Here is a 23,952-nt window from a genome sequence, read left to right as displayed (position 1 = left end):
AGGAGCTGTGTGAACAAAGAAGAGAAAGGGAAATTTCTCCCAGCAGCCTCAGGAGCAGCGGATTAAATCTCCACAATCAACATGATGTACCCTGCATCTGCGGAATACCTGAATAGACAACGAATCATCCTAAAATTGAGCTGGTGGACTTTGGGAGCAACTGTAGACTTGGGGAGCAACTGTAGACTTGGGGTTTGCTTTCTGGATCTAATTTACTTCTGGTTTTATGTTTATCTTAGTTTAGTAATTAGAGTTTATTATCATTGGTAGATTTGTTTATTGATTTGGTTGCTCTCTTCCTTTTTTTTTATATAGATTTTTTTTCCTTTTTCTCTTTTTGTGAGTGTGTATGTGTATGCTTCTTTGTGTGACTTTGTCTGTATAGCTTTGCTTTTACCATTTGTCCTAGATAATCTGTCTGTCCGTTTTTTTTGTTTGTTTTTTTTAGTATAGTTTTTATTGCTTGTTATCATTCGTGGATTTGTTATTTGGCTTGGTTGCTCTCTTCTTTGTTTCTTTCTTTTTTTATTACTTTTTAATTTATTTTATTTATTTAATTTTTTTTTGCGGTATGCGGGCCTCTCACTGTTGTGGCCTCTCCCGTTGCGGAGCAACAGGCTCCGGATGCGCAGGATCAGTGGCCATGGCTCACGGGCGCAGCCGCTCCGCGGCATGTGGGATCTTCCCGGGCCGGGGCATGAACCCGTGTCCCCTGCATCGGCAGGCGGACTCTCAACCATTGTGCCACCAGGGAAGCCCTAATCTATTTTATTTTTAATAATTTTTTAAAATTTTTATTTTAATTATTTCCTTCCTTCCTGCCTCCCTCCCTCCCTCCCTTCCTTCCTTCCTACAGGTGTCAGGCCTGTGCCTCTGAGATAGGAGAGCTGAGTTCAGGACAGTTGGTCCACCAGAGACCTCCCGGCTTCACGTAATATCAAATGGGGAAAACTCTCCCAGAGATCTCCATCTCAAAGCTAAGACCCAGCTCCACTAAACGACCAGCAAGCTACAGTTCTGGACACTGTATGCCAAACAACTAACAAGACAGGAACACAACCCCACCCATTAGCAGAGAGGCCGCCTAAAATCATAATAAGGTCACAGACACCCCAAAACACACCACCGGACGTCGTCCTACTCACCAGAAAAGCAAGATCCAGCCTCATCCACCAGAGCATAGGCACCAGTTCCCTTGACCAGAAAGGCTGCACAACCCACTGAACCAACCTTAGCCACTGGGAGCAGACACCAAAAACAACAGGAACTACGAACCTGCAGCCTGCAAAAAGAAGACCCCAAACACAGTAAATTAAGCAAAATGAGAAGACAGAGAAACACACAGCAGATGAAGGAGCAAGGTAGAAACCCACCAGACCAAACAAATGAAGAGGAAATAGGCAGTCTACCTGAAAAAGAATTCAGAGTAATGATAGTAAAGATGATCCAAAATCTTGGAAACTGAATGGAGAAAATACAAGAAACGTTTAACAAGGACCTAGAAGAACTGAAGAGAAAACAAACAATGATGAACAACAAAATAACTTAAATTAAAAATTCTCTAGAAAGGGGCTTCCCTGGTGGCACAGTGGTTGCGGGTCCACCTGCTCATGCAGGGGGCACAGGTTCATGCCCTGGTCCAGGAGGATCCCACGTGCCGTGGAGTGGCTGGGCCCGTGAGCCATGGCCGCTGAGCCTGCATGTCTGGAGCCTGTGCTCTGCAATGGGAGAGGCCACAGCAGTGAGAGGCCTGCGTACCGCAAAAAAAAAAAAAAAAATTCTCTAGAAGGAATCAGTAGCAGAATAACTGAGGCAGAAGAACAGATAAGTGACCTGGAAAATAAAATAGCAGAGCAGAATAAAGAAAAAAGGATGAAAACAATTGAGGACAGTCTCAGAAACCTCTGGGACGACATTAAATGCACTAACATTCAAATTATAGGGGTCCCAGTAGAAGAAGAGAAAAAGAAAGGGACTGAGAAAATATTTGAAGAGATTATAGTTGAAAACTTCCCTAATATGGGAAAGGAAATAGTCAGTCAAGTCCAGGAAGCACAGAGAGTCCAATACAGGATAAATCCATGGAGGAACATGCCAACACACATATTAATCAAATGATCAAAATTTAAATACAAAGAAAAAATATTAAAAACAGTAAAGGAAAGCAACAAATAACATATAAGGGAATCCCCATAAAGTTAACAGCTGATCTTTAAGGAGGAGCTCTGCAAGCCAGAAGGGAGTGGCAGGACATATTTAAAGTGATGAAAGGGAAAAACCTACAACCAACATTACGCTACCCAGCCAGGAACTCATTCAGATTCAACGGAGAAATTAAAACCTTTACAGACAAGCAAAAGCTAAGAGAATTCAGCACCGCCAAACCAGCTTTACAACAAATACTAAAGGAACTTCTCTAGGCTGGAAACACAAGAGAAGGAAAAGACCTACAATAACAAACCCAAAACCATTAAGAAAATGGTAATAAGAACATACATATTGAAAACTACTGTAATCGTAAATGGATTAAATGCTCCAACCAAAAGACATAGACTGGCTGAATGGATACAAAGACAAGACCTGTATATATGCTGTCTACAAGAGACCCACTTCAGACCTAGGGACACATACAGACTGAAAGTGAAGGGATGGAAAAAGATATTCCATGCAAATGGAAATCAAAAGAAAGCTGGAGTAGCAATTCTCATATCATAAAACAGACCTTAAAATAAAGACTATTACAAGAGACAAAGAGGGACACTACATAATGATCAAGGGATCAATCCAAGAGGAAGATACAACAATTGTAATATTTATGCACCCAACATAGGAGCACCTCAATACATAAGGCAAATGCTAACAGCCATAAAAGGGGAAATCAACAGTAACACCACCATAGTAGGGGGCTTTAACACCCCACTTTCACCAATGGACAGATCATCGAGAATGAAAATAAATAAGGAAACACAAGCTTGAAATGATACATTAAACAAGATGGACTTAATCACTATTTATAGGACATTCCATCCAAAAACAACAGATTATACTTTCTTCTCCAGTGTTCATAGAACATTCTCCAGGATAGATCATATCTTGGGTCACAAATCAAGCCTTGGTAAATTTAAGAAAATTGAAATTGTATCAGGTATCTTTTCCGACCACAATGCTCTGAGACTAGATATCAATTACAGGAAAAAATGTAAAAAGTACAAACACATGGAGGCTAAACAATACACTACTAAAGAACCAAGATATCACTGAAGAAATCAAAGAGGAAATCAAACAATACCTAGAGACAAATGACAATGAAAACACGATGACCCAAAACCTATGGGATGCAGCAAAAGCAGTTCTAAGAGGGAAGTTTATAGCAATACAATCCTACCTCAAGAAACAAGAAACATCTCAAATAAAGCAACCTAACCTTACACCTAAAGCAGTTCGAGAAAGAATAACAAAAAAACCCAAAGTTAGCAGAAGGAAAGAAATCATAAACATCAGATCAGAAATAAATGAAAAAGAAATGAAGGAAACAGTAGGAAAGATCAAGAAAACTAAAAGCTGGTTCTTTGAGAAGATAAACAAAATTGATAAACCATTAGCCAGACTCATCAAGAAAAAAAGGGAGAAGACTCAAATCAATAGAATTAGAAATGAAAAAGGAGAAGTAACAACTGACACTGCAGAAATAGAAAGGATCATGAGAGATTACTATAAGAAACTATATGCCAATAAAATGGACAACCTGGAAGAAATGGACAAATTCTTAGAAGAGCACAACCTTCCGAGACTGAACCAGGAAGATAGAAAATATAAATAGTCCAATCACAAGCACTGAAATTGAGGCTGTGATTAAAAATCTTCCAACAAACAAAAGCCCAAGACCAGATGGCTTCACAGGTGAATTCTATCAAACATTTAGAGAAGAGCTAACACCTATCCTTTTCAAACTCTTCCAAAATATAGCAGAGGGAGGAAAACTCCCAAACTCATTCTACGAGGCCACCATCAGCCTGATATCAAAACCAGACAAAGATGTCACAAAGAAAGAAAACTACAGGCCAATATCACTGATGAACATAGATGCAAAAATCCTCAACAAAATACTAGCAAACAGAACGCAACAGCACATTAAAAGGATCATACACCATGATCAAGTGGGGTTTATCCCCAGAATACAAGGATTCTTCAATATACGCAAATCAATCAATGTGATAAAATATATTAACAACTTGAAGGAGATAAACCATATGATCATCTCAATACTTGCAGAAAAAGCTTTTGACAAAATTCAACACCCCTTTATGATAAAAACCCTCCAGAAAGTAAGCAGAGGGGGAACTTACCTCAACATAATAATGGCCATATATTACAAACCCACAGCCAACATGCCCCGGTCCGGGAGGATCCCGCATGCCGTGGAGCGGCTGGGCCCGTGAGCCATGGCCGCTGAGCCTGCGCATCTGGGGCCTGTGCTCCGCAAGGGGAGAGGCCACAACAGTGAGAGGCCCGTGTACCACAAAAAAAAAAAAAAAAAAGAATGACATTAGAATATTCCCTAACACCATACACAAAAATAAACTCAAAATGGATTAAAGACCTAAATGTAAGGCCAGGTAGTATAAAACTCTTAGAGGAAAACATAGGCAGAACACTCTATGACATAAATCACAGCAAGATCCTTTTTGACCCACGTCCTAGAGAAATGGAAATAAAAACAAAAATAAATGGGACCTAAATGAAAATTAAAAGCTTTTTCACAGCAAAGGAAACCATAAAGAAGACCAAAAGACAACCCTCAGAATGGGAGAAAATATTTGCAAATGAAGCAACTGACAAAGGATTAATCTCCAAAATTTACAAGCAGCTCATGCAGCTCAATATCAAAAAAACAAACAACCCAATCCAAACATGGACAGAAGACATAAATAGACATTTCTCCAAAGAAGATATACAGATTGCCAACAAACACATGAAAGGATGCTCAACATCACTAATGATTAGAGAAATGCAAATCAAAACTATAATGAGGTATCACCTCACACCAGTCAGAATGGCCATCATCAAAAAATTTACAAACAGTAAATGCTAGAGTGGGTGTGCAGAAAAGGGAACCTTCTTGCACTGTTGGTGGGAATGTAAATTGATACAGCCACTTTGGAGAACAGTATGGAGGTTCCTTCAAAAACTAAAAATAGAAATACCGTAAGACCCAGCAATCCCACTACTAGACATATACCCTGAGAAAACCATAATTCAAAAAGAGTCATGTACCCCAATATTCTTTGCAGCTCTATTTACAACAGCCAGGACATGGAAGCAACCTAAGTGTCTATTGACGAATGGATAAATAAGATGTGGCACATATATACAATGGAATATTACTCAGCCATAAAAGGAAACGAAATTGAGTTATTTGTAGTGAGGTGGATGGACCTAGAGTCTGTCATACAGAGTGAACTAAGAAAGAGAAAAACATATACCATATGCTAACACACATATGTGGAATCTAAAAAATATATATATGGTTCTGAAGAACCCAGGGGCAGGACAGGAATAAAGACACAGACGTAGAGAATGGACTTGAGGACACGGGGGTGGGGGAAGGGTAAGCTGGGACGAAGTGAGAGAGTGACGTAGACATATATACACCACCAAATGTAAAATAGATAGCTAGTGGGAAGCAGCCGCATAGCACAGGGAGATCAGCTCGGTGCTAGAGGGCTGGGATAGGGAGGGTGGTAGGGAGACACAAGAGGGAGGAGATATGGGGATATATGTATATGTATAGCTGATTCACTTTGTTAATAAAGCAGAAACTAACACACCATTGTAAAGCAATTATACTCCAATAAAGATGTTAAAAAAAAAAAAAGAACATTGTCCTTTCCTATATAAAATAAAAATATTACCTTTTTAATTAGTTTGAGATAGGATGGCCAACTGTCCTGGTTTACCCGGACTGTGGAGTTTCCCAGGATGCGGAACTTTTCAGCGTTACAACCTGGACAATCCTGGACAAATTGGGACGATTGGTCATCTTAGTTTGAGGTTAAAGAAATCAGCTTCTTTTTTGTTGTAAGTTTTTGTCTAACGTTTGAACTATTTCTGGACATTGGTGAAGAAAAAGAATGCTAAGATTATTTGAACATGAATTCCCTTGAGTGCTTCTGGTGAACTGGATCAATAGACAATTATATACCTTTTTCACTTCGGCATAATTTCAGATTTACAAAAAAGTTGCAAGTATGAACAAGGAATTCCTGAATACCTTTCACCCAGATTTCCCATTTTACTACATTTGCTTTCTCCCTCCTTTTCTCTCTTTCTCTATTTTTAATCTGTGTGTGTGTATTTATATATAACATCTATAATTATTTTTGAGAGTAAGTTGCACACGATGCTGCTTTAACCTTAAATACTTGAGTGTGTATTTTTTGCAAACAAAGATTTATCTTACATAATCACAATAAGATTATCAATGCTACGCACACAATACTATTCTCTAATCTCTAGATTTTATTGAGATTTTTGTCAATTTTTCCTGTATTGGTCTTCATAGCAAAAGAAAATCCAAGTTCATGCATTGGATTTAGTTGTAATGTCTTTCTAGTCTACTTTAATCTGAAACAGTTCCTGAGTCTTTGTATCTCATAGCATTGATATTTCTAAAAATTACAGACCAGTTATTTTGTAGAATGTCCCTCATTTTGAATTTGTCTGGTGTTTCCTTATGATTCCTACTTTTGATAGGAATATCACTGAAGTGATGCTAAGTGCATCATATCAAGAATCATATGCTGCTGATTATTTCCATAACTGGCAATGTTAACTTTGCTTATTTGGTTAAGGTGGTGTCTACCAGGTTTTCCCACTGTAAAATTACTATTTTACCTTTTGTAATTTGAAAAGTATCTTGTCTATCCCACCATACTGCTAGAATCAGAAGTCAGCTTAAAAAAAAAAATCACTCAACATCATATCAAAAGTATTTCCAAATACTATTTGTAAGAATTGTTTTAATAACTATGGAGGTGCTTAACTGTTTTCTGAGGGTTAGACATATAGGTTATTTCCAGTCTTTTATTGTTATTTAAAAAGATAGTGCTGCTATAAAACATTTTTATATAAAGTTTTTATGTGTTCAGGGTTATTTTCTAAGATAAATTCTCAATGTAGCATTACCAGGACCAAGGGAATATTTTTAAGGTTGTTGATATACTTCGTAAAAGTGCTTTTCAGAAGAATTGTACCAATTTACATTTCCACCAATAAAAAAAGAGATTGCTCTACTTTTTAAAAAGGTATTGTCTTTGGGGATATACTTTGAGACTCATTATCTACGGGGTTTAGCATGCATTGATGAATCTAGCCAGAATAAATTGTTACTGTGACTGTTGACAAATGGTGATTTTCTAATCATCATTCCTTAGTTGGCTTTCCGCTGTAGGTGGAAAAAGCCAATATTCCCTTTGACTTTCCACTGTAGCTGTTCCTTCCCCCTTCTCTAGTTGTTTATATCAATGTAGACTCTTGGCTTCTTATTTTATTCAGTAAACTTGAATTCTTACTGTCATTTGTTTTCAATGCTCAAATTGTCCCTGATTTGGCTAGTAGGAGTTTCCTCAGACTGGCTTTTGTGTCCTTCAGGCATGTCCCTATCATTCTTTGAGGACTTCCTTACTTTTTAGCGTAATAAGGTGTCCAAGGCTCATCTTGTTCTTTCTCTGCCCTACCTCTGGACTCAGACATTTTTCTGAGGAGCACTGGTTCCTTTTAGTGGAGATCAATATTACAGTCCAGGATCTGGACACTGGATTTGCTCCTTGCTACTGGAGTGCCATTGCTTCTAGGTCTTATCAAGTAACAGAGTTGAGGAATTAAAAATATATATATATATATATAAAATACATATTTATAGTATGTGTATGTGTATATATATATGCATGCATGCACATATGTATATAGACACATCTACACATTTATATTCATTTTTATATTTTAGCTATCAAGAGGTATTAAAACTCATGAGTTCATACTGATATCTCCTTAAATTTCAATCTAACGCTTCTACTTGCAATACATTCTTTTTCTTTTTCCATATTTCATACAAAGCCTGGCTCTCATTTTCCACAATAATATTGTATTTATTTGTTCAATCCTAAGATGTACGAAGAGTTTCAGAATTGCTAATCGATGCCTCTGCAAAGCCAGACTTTAATATTTTTTACAGTTTTTTTTGTTGTTTTAGCCTAAGGGCATATAGTCCAAATGCTGTGATCAAAAGTTTCTGGGGGGGCTTCCCTGGTGGCGTAGTGGTTGAGAGTCCGCCTGCCGATGCAGGGGACACGGGTTCGTGCCCCGGTGTGGGAGGAGGAGCGGCTGGGCCCGTGAGCCATGGCTGCTGAGCCTGCGCGTCCAGACGGAGCCTGTGCTCCGCAACAGGAGAGGCCGCAGCGGTGAGAGGCCCGCGTACCGCAAAAAAAAAAAAGTTTCTTGGGTTAGTTCTTTTCTCCTGCCCCCTTCTGTGGATTGTTTTATTCACTTAAAATAAAAGTATTATTTGTTTCTATTTGTATTCAATTTGGAGAGGTTTTCTGTCCTTGTGGATTTTTATTTATTTTCTTTTTTTCTTTGAGTATGTGAAACATTGATATGTTTCCAACAATCAAATCTGTGCAAAAAAAGGCATATTCAAAGGAGTGTGATTTTTTTTTCCCCACATTGTCTTTGTCCTTTCCACCCAGTTCTCCCCTTACTCTGTAGGTAACCAGTCTTATTAGTTTCTGGATTTTCCTTCCTGTTATATCTTTTGCCCAAATAAGTGCAAGTGTGTATATTCTTATTTCCCTTTCTTTCTTACCCAAAAGATATAATACTATAGATATTCTTTTGTACTTTGCTAAGCATAGAATTTTAAAGCTGAATCAGACCTTTTTGTTTTCTTTCTAAGGTTTTTCTTTTCTCATTTCTTTGTCTTTTAGACATTGGATCAACAACAGTTCTTCACAGAGGAAGAACTGAAGGAATATGAAAATCTTATCTCCATACAAGAAACTGAACTTAAGAAAAAGGCAGATGAGCTTCAGAAACAAAAAGAAGAGCTACAACGTCAGCATGACCAACTTGAGGCTCAGAAGCTGGAATACCATCAGGTGATATTTTGTAAAAAGGCTTGTGGCATTAAAAAGGATTTTAGGGGCTTTGCTACAAGCCTGTGTTTTTGTAATATATTTTAATTAGCTGTCGTATTTTAAATTTTAGTATTTTTTAAACTGCATTTTTTTAAACTTCCTTGTTGAATATTAATCTAAATTATAGAACGTAAATATCCCATTTTGGAAAACAATTTTCAGTTTGTTGTGCATTGTCAATGGTCATACATATCAGAGAAAATCAAATAACTCTTACTTTTAAGGCATTCTTTTTCCATTCACTAGGTTTTACAGCAGATGGAACAAAAAAAATTACAACAAGAAATTTCCCCATCAGTGCCTGGTGGAGAATCAAAGATCCAGCCACGTATGTAATTTTGTTTATTTGTTTGTTTGTTTGAGGAAATTAAAAAATTGAATAAATAGAAATTCACATTTATTACAAATATAATCTCAAATCATTAATATCTGTGCTATTTTCTGTTTATTTGTGGAAATAGAGCAATTTGTGTTACAGAAAAATGAAAAAGCCTCTCAAATTTGTATACATCAGTACATTTCAAAAGCTATATAATTTGATAGCCATATGCATGGTGAAATGATTTTTTTCAGTATTATTCATAATTCTTCCTAATCAGTTATTGATACTATCACAGAATATGTTTTTTAATTGTAATCAGTGATTAACTAAACATAGTTAAAAAGCAAATACTCAGTATATCAAAGTATAAAAGAATATTCAGAATAAAGGAAGATACCTTTAAAATGAGGGCTTTTTTTTTTTTTTGAACAGGCATTTAAAGTCCAAAGTCCGCCAGAACTTAGAATAAAATTGTTACATCATCATGTGTGTCATCTTTTTACCTCCCTTCGTTTTCCTCTGCTCAGTAAATATTTTAAAGCATATATGGAATAAAGGAAGATACTTTTTAAATGAGAACGTATTTTTTTTTTTTTTGGACACAGATGTTTAAGGATTGAAGTCTACCAGAACCAGGAAGGAAACAAACTCAATACCTGCTCTCATTTTCATACCTCTTTTCTTTTTCCTTTGTTCTCCTTTAGTGATTTAATTAAGTGGCTTTATGCCATAATTTAATGAAACTATTAGTACCTATTTAAGTGAGAAAGCGCCACCCACTGCTTTTAAAATAAATTGTTTTCTCTTATTCATAAAGGTAAATACTCTTTTATGGGTGCTTATCATCCCCTCTCTCAATAAAAGCTCTTTGATATTAATAATTCTTCTCCTGAGAAGACCATAGTATTCCCCAGTGTGTGTTGGTAACTTTTTCCTACTTTCAGCAATCTTAACTGCTAGAAATTCTTCAACCAAACAGCTCTTGCTACCACTTAAGTTCATTTTTCATTTACAATTTTGCTTTATACTCTATCATTCAAGATCAGGTTTTGCTACATATAACAGAAAACCCAAAGATAATGGTGGTTTAAACTGAATAAGAACTTCTGCCTTTTACATAGAAGAAATCTGGAAGTAGGTGATGTACAGGTTCCTATCTTTCTCCTCTGCTCTCCCCAGTGCATAGTTTTTATTCTCGAGTTATTTCATTCTCAGGGTCCAAGATGGCTCTTGGACGCAGTGGGGAAGGGCAACAAAAGGAATGTCCCCCAGTTGAATCAGCTTCCTTGATGCAGTTTTCCCAGAGAACCACATAGCATTTGAATTTACATCTCATTGGCCAGAGCTGTGTCACATGGCCATCTAGCTGCTAGGGAAGCTGAGAAATCCATTTGGCAATGGGACAGGCTAAAAGTTAGGATTCTTTTAGGAAGGTTTCCCTTTAAGAAGGGAAGAGGGAATGTTTGGTAGGCAACTTACAGCTTTAATTTAAACAGCCTTTTGGTTACCTAAATATCTATGTACATTCTTCCAAAACAGAAACCGCTCACTTCCCTCACCTCAAAAGGAAACCACCAAAACCCAATCTATTATTGCATGTAGTTCAAAGCCCATGACATCTGAGTATAGTCCCCTCCATCAGGTTAGGATGTGGTTTTTTTATGTTCTGGTCATCTGCAAACTAAAAAGCAACATGTCTGCCCCCTGAGCACCATATGCATAATGGGATAGATACAGGATAACTGCAATAAAATCAACCTTTTAGAAAAGGGGAAAACAGGAAACAGAGCAGTCATCTTTCCATAACAATTAAAAAAATACTGCTTGGCAAAAATAGCAAGGTCTCTCTGCTCTGTCCATAAATATATTCTTTGGTTTTTCTATTAGGCAACCCCTGCTTCACCTTTCTGGGAGGAACTCCCTTGTCTAATGTCCTCAGGGGCCCTTGGCATTGCCCTCTAGGATGTTTTTATTGCCCATTAACCTTCAAGGACGCAAGTGGGCATTGGGAAGTGTCCTCTTCTGGAAGGCTGGACAGTCTTCGCACTTCACTTCCTGTTATTGTGGGTTTGGGGCCTTGGAATTGTTTCAGATAGTTACAGGCTGTTTCAGGCCAGGTTTAGGGTTTTTGTTTGTTTTTGTTTCGTTTTGCTTTTTGGCAAAACAGTTCCCTCAAAAGTTGTACGTTTCTGGTCTGTTTTCTTCAATTATTACCACGAGAAACCACAGAGATCTTGTCAAGACATATTTAACAAAGAACCTCATCTTTTGCTTGCTGGCCTCTGTGTTCTTTTCTCCTGTTGGGTCTTAAATGAATGGTACCCACTTGGGATTGTTTTAAACTATAGGCTTGGATGGGATAACAGCAGTCTTAATCTGATCTTTTTCCTTAGGATGGCTCCCATTATTTGGCAGAAAATTCTTAAGGGAAGGTTCTTGGAAAGGTTGTGAAAGCTTTAGCGCTTCCTCAGAACCTTTACTTATAACTGTTTCAGTTTAGAGTACGGTAGTACAGTAAGTGACTTTTTCAATTCTTCAGGGCTCCAGATTTGGGACTTTATCAATTTATTTGGTAGATAGAGAGCAGTTCTCTCGGCAAAGCTATATTGCCTTCCATCTCTGCAGACTTGCTTACCTTAACCCGAGCCACATCTCTCCTGTAGGACTTTTCTGAAAGAGGCAAGGCGCAGCCCACACATGCTAGCATTCTGAAATTCTACCCCCATTTTCTCTGATACCTTAACCTCAGTTGGCATGAAGTATCACTGCCCCAAACCCTACCTTCTTAACTAAGCCAATTCCATTTTTTCAGATCCTTTTACTTGCTGCACCTTACTTCTAGCTACCAAATTCTGTATAGGTTAAGATTCTTCATTGTAAGTAATAGAATCATCTTCAGCTACTAAACAGAATGGGATTGTTGGTGGGGGGAGCAGTATAGATAGATAGCTCACAGAATCTTTGGGAGGGCTGAAAGAACGGAACTTAGGCTGAGCTTCTAGGAACTGCATCATGAGACTGGGCTGCCAAAGAAGCTGCTGCTTTTGGAACAATCAAGAAGCTGCCTGCTAAATCAGGAAGCCACCTGCCATATTAGGAAGTCATGAAGTTGCCAGCTCCAGAACCACACCACCTCTGCCTTGCTTTGTGTCAGCAAAAATGGATATTTCATGTCCTGCTTCTCTCCCCATGTAATTCAGTTCTGAGTAAAAGTTTCAAGTGAGTACATCTGATTGTTTGGACCAATCATATCTGGAACGCTAGCTGCAAGGGAGGTTGGGAAATAATATTTAATTTCCTACCCCTGTAGTACAGGAATGCATGTTTAAAGCTGTTGAGTGAACAAATCCACTGTGATACCTCAAAAATTTACATTGTTTCTTTTAACATTAATAATTTTTAAAACTCTTAGTTCTCATTTTACAAATTTTAAAATAATCATTGCATACTCCTCCAAACACTTCAGATTTTTTTCCTTAAATCATGGATCCCAAAATTAAAGAGCAATCTAGAAAAGTTCTGCTTATATGTAGCTTAAAAAAACCCACAGAAATCACTCAGGAGAGTAATGCTGTTTCTTTAGAGATAGAAAAGAATTCCTATCTCTGTTGTTTAAATTGTAGCAAATATTTTTAAATGATCTGGGATATCCTTTTGTTGATGACTCTATCTGTAAGCGTTATTGTGATAAGACAGGGATTCACCTAGGATAAAGTTTTTTAGATGGTGGACTAGGGTCAAATCAGAAAGTAATTGGAGACAATAATATTGTACTTTTATGAAATGTGACAAATATCAATACAACAGCAGTCATATTATAATATATTAAATATATCAAAGTAACACATCTTGCACCTTAAATGTACACAGTGGTATATGTCAAATATATTCAAGTAAAAAAATAGTAATTGGAGGAGAACTTAGAGAAATTTTTTAAAATGCTCTTTTGGCATGAGTAGATAACGGACGGATATTAATGTAGACATACGTCACAGTTTCCAGCAAATTATTAATTTATATTATTAAAAAAAGAATTGTTGACCTAAGATTATTTATGGGCATAAGGAATCCCAGTTCTTATGAGTATTGGGCATTTATGAGTAAAGATTGTTTCTTAAAGAGTTGCTAATAGTATTTTTTCCAGCTCTGTTAGAAAGTATTCATCCTGTGTTTGATTTATCCCATTCTTCTTCATATTCTTAGATATTAAGAAGTCTTTGGTTTAGTTGACTTAGTGGTATGTATAAGTAATTTGGAACTTTGTTTCACATATGAATTTTCATGAAGCATGTACATTTTATAGTATACTTAGATATATATAATTAAAATTATATTTTAAAAGACAGTGGTCCTCTAGAATATTTGACGCTCACTAAAGGAAACTGCAATTTAGAAGCAGTGGTAAAAAATCCTTTGAGATATGGCTCTACTTTTTTTTTTTTAACCAAGATTTGTTTACAATGGCATTTTTTTCATGCTAATTGAACAGATTTGTGTTACCATAAGCCTAAATGCAAATCTGTTTTTCCCATGAGGAAAAATATAAAGGAAATTTTAATATTTGTGATAATGTGACTTTTAAGATAGTCTAGCTAATAAAAGAGGGGGTAAGAAATGTATTTCCTTTAGGGAGAAATATTGACAAGTCTAGTTCTGGTTAGTGCCTAAAGTTTAATTTTTGTTTTATAGCTGTGCAATAAATCGAGAAGAAATTGATAAAGAGGCAGAGTTAGATGATGGCCTTCATCATTTTCATGCAAGATTTTTGTCGCCTGAAAAAGCTGCTAGAGAAGATCATCTTTACCCTTAACCACTGGTGTCTCAACTTGATACTTGAATAATTCATTTGTTTTTTGTTGGAATTGAGAAACTAAGGTGTATTAGGTAAAATGCAGAGTTCCTATAGGTGATACAATGGAAGACTCTAATTACACCTTGTTTTCAAGGTATGAGATTTGAAGGAAATTGGATCTTTTCCTTGCTTTTTGTTTTTTTTAACACAGTATCATTAGCAGGATTTCAGTCTTTCCCTACCCATGTTTTAATTAGTTAATTAATCAATTAATTAATTAAAATCCAACAATTCAGATCTAATAGGTGACTTTTTTAAGTCTTTAAAATTTCATATTGAACTATAGTTAATTAACAATATTATGTTAGTGTACAGTAAAGTGATTCATATATATTTATATGTGTATATATACTTTTCAGATTCTTTTTCATTATAGATTATAAGATATTGAATATAGTTCCCTGTGCTATACAGTAAATCCTTGCTGTTTATCTATTTTGTACATAGTGTTGTATCTTTTAATCCCATATTCCTAGTTTATCCCTCTATCCCCCTTTTCCCTTTGATAACCATGTTTGTTTTCTATGTCTGTGAGTCTGTTTCTGTTTCGTGAATAAACTTATTTGTATTATTTTTTAGATTTCACATATAAGTGATATCATATAATATTTTCTCTGACTTGTTTCACTTAATCTCTAGGTCCATCCATGTTGCTGCAAATGGCAATATTTCATTCTTTTTTATGACTGAGTAATATTCTATTGTAGTGTGTGTGTGTGTGTGTGTGTGTGTGTGTGTGTGTGTGTGTGTGTATACCACATCTTCTTTATCCATTCATCTGTTAATGGACACTTAGGTTGCTTGGCTATTATAAATAGTGATGCCAAAAATCTTGGCTGTCTGTGCACAATGCCAGAAAGAAATACGGAGACAGAGTTTTGGAGAAACAAGAAAAATGGCCTTAATCTTTGCCTGACAAAGGGGAAAACACAGCAGGCTAGTGCCTCCAGAACTGTGCCCCCCCCTTCCCTGGGGAATAAGGAAAGGTTATATAGCCTGGGGCTTGAAGTCTGGGGTAGGGCTTTGAGCCTGGGGCTCAAAGTAATTAAGGTCTTGCATTTCTTTTCTTCTGCAAATTCATGGCCAAAGCTGGCATCAGGCAGCTCAGCAACCGGGTCTGATGGCCCTGAAGTTATCAGCCCATGATGTTCTTTTTGAAATGAAGAGTGCTACAAGGGAGTGTGGGGGAGAAGAAATGCTAGGTGCAAAGGGTAATTCATATGGAATCAAGAGTAATCAGCTTTGTGAAGGACAGGTCTAGCTACAAGTGTTTGTTAGTAGTAACAGCTAAAGAATAACCAAGATTGCTTAACTCTTTCAGGCCTGTTTATGTTGTTTCCCCAGCCTGTTCATTGTTTCCTTATTTTCCTTGTTTATCAGAAAAGAAAAGTCTCATTTCTATTTTGTTTTTGTAAATTTATTTATTTATCTTGGCTGTGTTGGGTCTTTGTTGCTGCATGCAGGCTTTCTCTAATTGCGGCGAGTGGGGGCTACTCTTCGTTGCAGTGTGCGGGCTTGTCATTGCAGTGGCTTCTCTTTTTGCAGAGCACAGGCTCTAGGCACGTGGGCTTCAGTAGTTATGGCACACGGGCTCAGTAGTTGTGGCTCGCGGGCTCTAGAGTGCAGGCTCAGTAGTTGTGGTGCACGGGCTTTGTTGCTCTGCGGCATGTGGGATCTTCCCAGACCAGGGCTTAAATCCGTGTCCCCCGCATTGGCAGGCAGATCCTTAACCACCAGGGAATTCCCTCATTTCTATTTTTGCTGCAACAAATTCCCCACTGCTAGTTCATTCCCTCCATATCAATGGAGGAAGGGAGAAGGGCATCATTCTTGTCTGGCTGAGGACAAAACTTCAGTTTTGCTCCATTTGATAAAACACCAGCTGTCTAGCCCAGGGGCTCATCTATTTCCTACTTCAATAGTGCTATAATTTATTTATTTAATTATTTCATTAAAAAAAATTTTATTGGAGTATAGTTGACTTACAGTGTTGTGTTAGTTTCAGGTGTACAGCAAAGTGAATCAGTTATATACATATACATATATCCACTCTTTTTTAGATTCTTTTCCCATATAGGCCATTACAGAGTACCGAGTGGAGTTCCCTGTGCTATACAGTAGGTCCTTATTAGTTATCTATTTTATATATAGTGGTGTGTATATGTCAATCCCAATCTCCCAATTTATCCCTCCCCCATTTACCCCCGATAACCATAGTTTGTTTTCTATATCTGTAAATATTTCTGTTTTGTAGATAAGTTCATTTGTACCCTTTTTTTAGATCCCACATATAAGTGATAATCATATATTTGCCTTTCTCTCTCTGACTTACTTCGCTTAGTATGACAATCTCTAGGTGCATCCATGTTGCTGCATATGGCATTATTTTGTTCTTTTTTATGGCTGAGTAGTTAGTTATGCATTAGTAACCTTGCTTAAAAAAATTCAAGAACTGAGCCAGAACAAGCAGCAGCAGCAAGTGGTGAAGACACCAAATTGAAAAATTTGGATTTATGGTTACCAGCACTACCAAACTGTTTACTGAGATAAAAGCAAAGCAAAACAAAACCAATAAAACCTTTTATTTAATTTCAGAAATTCAGGGATTTTTCCAAATATTGCCTATAGAGTTATGTAGAAAAAAATTTACATTTCACGTTTACAGATATCTACAGTTTTCACAAATTAAGTTTATATTTTAATTGATATTAGTCATGTTCTTAATGATGAATGCCATGTACCATCTTGGTTGTCAGTCAGCCCTTGACAGTGTATTTTTACTTACAGGCTCACCCTTCCAGTTGCCTTCCAAGCTCTGCCTGCCTGTTAACAAGTTGTTTTGTTTTGTTTTTTAACAATTTTTTAACTAGTTTTGATTATAATTTGTTTACAACATATTGTAAGCAATAGATATGAATTTTGCTGTGCAAATTTTCTTACCTGTTTTTTTTGGCCACGCCACACAGCTTGTGGGATCCTAGTTCCCCCACCAGGGATCAAATCCAGGCCCATGGCAGTGAAAGCACTGAGTCCTAACCACTGGACTGCCAGGGAATTCCTGCTCCTTTTTTTTTTCTCCTTTTGTTTTATCCTTAGTAATAAGTATGTTTCCTAAGACTGTCCAGGATTATGAATATATATCTTGCAGTTAAAGTGTTAACATATTTCATTTTAGGGCTTCCCTGGTGGCGCAGTAGTTGATAGTCCGCCTGCCGATGCAGGGGACACAGGTTCGTGCCCCGGTCCGGGAGGATCCCACATGCCGCGGAGCGGCTGGGCCCGTGGGCCATGGCCGCTGGGCCTGCGCGTCCGGAGCCTGTGCTCTGCAACGGGAGAGGCCACAACAGTGACAGGCCCGCATACCGCAAAAAAAAAAAAAAATTTCTTTTTACAATTCTTATAATTTTGCTACTCCATGAAATTTTTTAATGAATAATGATTTTAAAGTTATAACTTGTCTGAGTGTTTTAAAAATAAGGGAGGAAAAAATAAAATTCCATCTACTAGCTCTCTTTGCCATCTCCCATGAATCATTGTATTAAAATGTTATTTTTTAATTTTAGTCCATTTAACATCTCCTTTTTAGTGATATGAAAATATGTGTCATTTAATTAAATCCTCACACTCACTTTAGATTCCCTGTGTATGGAGTAAGTAACACATGTACGGCTTATGCCATTCTATATTTGTTTTGTACCATGTGACTTTACCTATTTTGCTGTCCACTATTACTCTTCACTTGTCAAAGTGATTTGAGTTTGCTTTACTTTTGAACTTTATCCTTTCTTTTCTTGGTGTTGCTACTTCATAAATATGTCCTTATTAGAGTAGTGATGTATTATAGATTATTTCTTTTTTGAGACATATTTGCCATGCCCCTTAATGTTTTAAACATTTTTATGGTAGTATTGAAGCATTTTCCTCAAACACAACAATTTAAAACTCCTATATCTTTGTGTAGTGATTCCTTCTTGTTCTATAGCATTGAGTAATGTGTATTAGAATTTGTATTTTAACTTTTTCCTGACCAAATCTCAGTTCTAATCCTGTATTCATTTCTTGTTTCCTTTGATGTGTATGTGTTTTCACTCTTTGATATTTTTAGTATGTTTCATTGAGGGTCAAGGTTGATCTTGGGGAAAAGAAAACTATGTCTGCAGAAAAGTCAGGTTTTCTAGAGCTTATTAGGCAAGAAGGCAGTCCTTGCTAGAGTGGTTTCTGAGCATGGTGGAGAGTGCTTCTAACCCTGAAAAAAGTTTCTGACTCATGAGTAGAGATTTCCTGACTCCTTCCCTTTAACAGAGTGAAACAGCTTACAGAGCAAAAGCGTCCAGATTGTGGTGAATGTCCGTTGTCCAATTCTTTAGCTTTTTTATACCCTCCTTAAATAATAATAGTATTTAAAAATACTTTGTGCATCCCAACAGACATTCTCCATCTTACAGTTGTTAATAAAGGAAAATAAGTATTTTTTGGAACAGAAAGACCAGGACATGAATTTGGCAATCTCTGATTAGAAGAGAAGTAGCATATTTTATTGTTTTATCATCACTTTTGCCTGGATGATCTGAGTTTTAGTTAAGTTCCTCCCTAAGTACTCTCCCATTTTTCTACTGTTGTATTGACTTTTCCACTATTGTATTTCTAATGCACCTCCTTAATCATTGGAGAGTTTCGAGGGATGTAGAATGTTGTAGCACCATTGTTAGAGGTCTTAAGGTATCATAGCCGCCAGCTTCATGGGGCTTATTATCCAGACTTTCAAATGAATTCTCCTCTTCCCTCACAATCCCAAATAATAATCTTTTCTCTAAGGAAGTCTGTTACTAATTAAGATTTAGAGGTGATTTTATTAAAACAGGATTAATTTCCAAAAGGTTTATATAAAAGATAAAATAGAGGCTAAATCTTTTATTTTAAGGACAATTTGAAGCCAGTTAATGCTCAGAGTGACTGTTTCATTCATTTGGAATGTTTCTGGTGACTTCCAGGTAGTTTGGTCTGCCCATCTCTATCTAGTTTAAGGACCTAAGAATGGGAGGGCCCTGGAGGCTGAAGTACTGTAGCCAAGGGGGAGGAAGGAGCCCCCATCCTGCTGAAGGTGTTTCTTTCTCTGAAGCAGTTAGTCCAGGATCTATTAGCAAATGAAAGTTCTAAGCCCTTGCAACTTTCAAAGTATCCGTCTGTGTACCAATTTATGTAGCCTCTAATTGAAAGATCATATTTTTGGAAGGAATATGTGTTTATATGTAAGCTTGTGCCTAAAACAGGTCTGAAGGGAAGACCATTATTTATCCTGTGTTTTTTGAAAAAAATTGTCTTCTGAAATTAAAACATAAAAAACATTTTTTCATTATTGCTTTTCTTTCTCATGAAGGAAACCTGTGTTGCATAATCCATATTTAATCAATATTTATTATGTTTTAAAAACCATTTAATAATGATGGTTTATATATCCTATTTTGTCAGAATTTTTTAATTAATCAATTAATTAATTTTTGGCTACGTTGGGTCTTCGTTGCTGCGTGTGGGCTTTCTCTAGTTGCGGCGAGCTGGGGCTACTCTTCGTTGCAGTGCACCGGCTTCTCATTGCGGTGGCTTCTCTTGTTGCGGAGCATGGGCTCCAGGTGCACAGGCTTCAGAAGTGGCACACGGGCTCAGTAGTTGTGGCTCGCAGGCTCTAGAGCACAGGCTCAGTAGCTGTGGCTCATGGGCTTAGTTGCTCTGCGGCATGTGGGATCCTCCTGGACCAGGGCTCGAACCCGCATCCCCTGCATTGGCAGGTGGACTCTTAACCACTGCGCCACCAGGGAAGCCCTAAGGTCAGAATTTTAAATATCTTTTATTTGTTATTACTAATTCTGGGGGATTTTGAAAAGTTTTCAATTTAAATGAGTTAAAAAAGTAAGCATTTATAAATATGTGGCCAGACATGTTCTGTTGATTTTAAACTTTGGAAAGAAATTTTATGAGTTTTAAGTATCCTCAGTTTAATTCTTTTTGGCTTATTTAGATACTTTGGACTATTTTTAAAACTACAAATAAATAATTGGATTTCAATTTGATAATTAGGAAGACAGAGAGTTTATACAACTTTGTTATTTTTTTAAATAAATTTATTTTATTTTTATTTTTACTTTTGGCTGCGTTGGGTCTTTGTTGCTGCACGCGGGCTTTCTCTAGTTGTGGTGAGAGGGGGCTACTCTTCATTGCAATGCACGTTGCAGTGGCTTCTCTTGTTGCGGAGCACAGGCTCTAGACATGCAGGCTTCCGTAGTTGTGGCACGTGGGCTCAGTAGTTGTGGCTCGCAGGCTCAGTAGTTGTGGCTCATGGGCTCTAGAGCACAGGCTCAGTAGTTGTGGTGCATGGGCTTAGTTGCTCTGCAGCATGTGGGATCTTCCCGGACCAGGGCTTGAACCCATGTCCCCTGCATTGGCAGACAGATTCTTAACCACTGGGCCACCAGGGAAGCTCAACTTTGTTATATTTGAATTTGTCTTTTGACTATATGCTGTAAGAATTCTTCCAGTGCAATATTTATTGGAAAATATTATTCTAGTCATCATTTGTATAGGTTTATATTTAATTATATTAAATGTAAAATCAGAAAAATATGTAATATTTGTTGTAATTTTCTGGGGAAAAAGACAAATTTGACAATGTTGAAAGAATGAATTGTTTGAAAAACACTAATGTTGCACATTTTGGCTAGAATATTAAAATTTGTAATTTGTACATATCCTACATTGTTATTTTAATAGTATCACTAGCATATTTATTTTCTACACTAGATATTGAGCAAAAACATTTCTTTTGTGCGTGTGTTTCCGGCTATCATGATAAATGCTTATATGCATGTATGTAAATGTAACATGGCTGAGCCTTTTTCTTTTACCTCAGTTTAAAAAAATGCCAAACAGCACAATAGGCGTAACTAAATTATCTATGGAGTGTTTACTTTGGAGGTGAAATAAGTTCGCTAACAAAAATACTTGAGAATAAACATAATGAGGCAACTTTTATACAGGGAAATATATTTCCACTATTCAAAGTGCTTCATATATTCATAGAAACATTAGAAAATGTAACTCTGCCTAAATAATGCCATACTCTTATAATATAATTTAAGATGTTAAATTCAAATGAAGTGATTTATCATTTCTAAAAACAAACAAACAAGAAACACTAGCACTGCAGAGTCATAGAGCCTCAGGGTCTTAGAGATCATTTACCTGGAAGGGACCTCTTCTCCAGCATTTCCTAGTAGACTTTTATCCAGCCCTGCTTCCAGTGATAGGACTGAAGTGGAAATCACAGTAGTTACCAGGCTTGTCTCCAATATTGGAATCACCTAAGAACTTCAAAAAATACTGATTCCTGTGTCCCACCTCCAGAGATTGTGATTTCATTCTTCTGGAGTACAGTCTGGGCTATGAAATTTTTAAAAGATCTTCGGGTGATTCTAATGTGCAGACAAGTTTGGGAACTGCTGGTAGATCATGTGGAAAACCAATCAACATTAGAGAATCTACGCTGGGGAGGAAACCTGACTGATGTTATGAAGGCTCTGTAAGCATTTAAATGTCACTTCAGTTACATGCACGCACACACCAGTGTTTGTAATGTGTAGGAAACATTTCCACTTAAATTCAAGAACCTTTTAATAGCAAGATATCACAGTGACAAAGAATCCATGATAATGGGGTAGTGGAAAGTACTGGGGGCTGGGTGTTAGGACCCTGGCTCTGTCATTCTCCAACTATATGATTTTTTTTTCCTCCTAGTGTCTGGAGAAAAAACTCTAAAAGTTCTAGACTGTGAGCTTTTACTAACTTTACTAACTAAAATTTCCTAACTTTTCCATTTGAAAGCATTTCAGATTTGCAAAAAGCATGCAAAAATAGTACAAAGAATTCCCATAAGCCCTTCATCTAGCTTCCCCAAGTGATAACACCTTACAAAGTTACTAATACAATTTTACTAACTAATCTGCAAATTTTGCCAATTATCCCACTAATACACTTTTTCTAGGCTAAGAACAAATCCAGGATCTCACATTGCATTTAGTTGTGTGTACATGTGTGTGTTTAACTCTGACAAAAAATTATCAAGCCTATCCAAAAAGGTTGCAACAATTGTACAGGTAATTCTAGTATGCCCTTCCCCTAGATATATCAGTTCTTAGCAGCTTGCCACATTTGCCTTCAAGCTTTCTCTCTGTATAATTCAGTTTTTTTACTGAAGCATTTCAGTAAAAAAGTTTTTTTTTTACTGAAGTTTCAGACATTGTGATCCCTTACTGTAAATATGTGAGTGAGCATCTCCTAAGAACAAGGACATTCTTTTATAATAACCATCTTATAAAAATTATCCTCTTATCAAATTCAGGAAATTTAACATTGTTACTATGGACAAAGGATGTGGTCTGCCATTTCAATAAAGAAAGGATGTTGCTACCCTCAAGCCATCAGCCACCATAGCTGCCCACAAGAGTGCACCCTGAGGAGAACTCAGGATGGAGATAAACAGGATACTAGTCCTTAGAGAGTTGAAGTGCATATCAAAGGCATGATTTCAGTGAGCCCAGATTCTTGCATCTTCCCTTACATAGAAAAGTGCTAAATTCATTAACCTGAGATGTCTGGTTTTCTTTAATTAACGGTAATCTTTTAATGTTCTGACGACCTGTTTTTGTTTTTTTCACAAAAACTCCTATACAGTATATCCTGGTTCCTCCCTTACCTCTTTGGAACAGCCCCTTGGAGTTATCTGAGAGGCTGTCTCCCGGGCTTCAGTCCTCAGTAAGTCCACTGAATAAAACATAATTCTCAGGCTTCCCTGGTGGCGCAGTGGTTGAGAGTCCGCCTGCCGATGCAGGGGACAGGGGTTCGTGCCCCGGTCCGGGAGGATCCCACGTGCCGCGAAGCGGCTGGGCCTGCGCGTCCGGAGCCTGTGCTCCGCGACGGGAGAGGCCACAGCAGTGAGAGGCCCGCGTACCGCAAAAAAAAAAAAAAAAACAAAAAAAAACGCCATTCCTTTATTAGAGACACTTATGCTGAGTTCAAATCTGTCTCTCCATAAATTCTACATAGGAACCTTCCTTCTGCCTTCAAAAACATGCAACATGTCTACGCATATACTTATGTGTTAGCTTTTCAGAGATTTAAAAACTGATAATAAGTCTTAAAGCCCCAGTCTACTCCAAGCAAAAGTAGCTCCATTTCTTTTACCATTTGTAGTGATCAGGATTAAGTTTTGCTGAAAATAAGAACACCTCAAATAAGAACGGCTTATTGACTTTGTTTCTTATGTTCTGCAAGCTCAGAGGTGTCATTCTAGGGCTGGTAGGGAAGTTTCCCAAATCATCAGGGACCCAGCACCCCTCTATTTTGCTGTCCCATTGTCTCCAATGTGTGACTTTTACACTATGGTCCAAGATGTTTGCTGATGCTCTAGCTATTACATCTGCATTCCTGCCAGCAGATGGAGGAAAGGGTAAAGAGCATATCCCTCCCTTTAAAGACATTTCCCAGAAAGCACACAAAACACTTCCATTTATATTAATTGGGTCAGAACTTGGTCA

The 23,952-nt window shown here is 37.2% G+C and overlaps 1 protein-coding gene and 1 long non-coding RNA gene across 6 annotated transcripts in view; both read left to right on the top strand.

The window, feature by feature from the left end:
• Window positions 1-10,374, top strand: part of NUCB2 (nucleobindin 2) — a 45,175-nt gene extending 34,801 nt beyond the window's left edge. For 2 of the 5 annotated variants that reach the window (XM_060157771.1, XM_060157770.1), the window contains exons 12-14: window positions 8,985-9,155; window positions 9,441-9,522; window positions 9,949-10,095. In XM_060157771.1, the coding sequence (XP_060013754.1) occupies window positions 8,985-9,155; window positions 9,441-9,522; window positions 9,949-9,956 (261 nt within the window). In that variant the 3' untranslated portion in view covers window positions 9,957-10,095. Of the gene's footprint in view, window positions 1-8,984; window positions 9,156-9,440; window positions 9,531-9,948; window positions 10,096-10,121 lie in introns of those variants that run through there. The other 3 variants (XM_060157774.1, XM_060157772.1, XM_060157773.1) reach the window with 3 other exon arrangements.
• A 284-nt stretch (window positions 10,375-10,658) lies between these two features.
• Window positions 10,659-20,153, top strand: LOC132525972 (uncharacterized). Its single transcript, XR_009542418.1, has 4 exons — window positions 10,659-12,735; window positions 13,720-13,753; window positions 14,206-14,462; window positions 17,544-20,153. It is a non-coding gene; the product is annotated as an uncharacterized LOC132525972 (long non-coding RNA).
• Window positions 20,154-23,952: the final 3,799 nt, after the last annotated feature.

The sequence above is a fragment of the Lagenorhynchus albirostris genome, chromosome 9 (genome assembly GCF_949774975.1).
Source record: "Lagenorhynchus albirostris chromosome 9, mLagAlb1.1, whole genome shotgun sequence".
In the NCBI taxonomy this organism is placed as follows: domain Eukaryota; kingdom Metazoa; phylum Chordata; class Mammalia; order Artiodactyla; family Delphinidae; genus Lagenorhynchus; species Lagenorhynchus albirostris.
The sequence above is the reverse complement of the archived record's forward strand: the minus strand, read 5'-3'. Positions and strand labels throughout refer to the sequence as shown.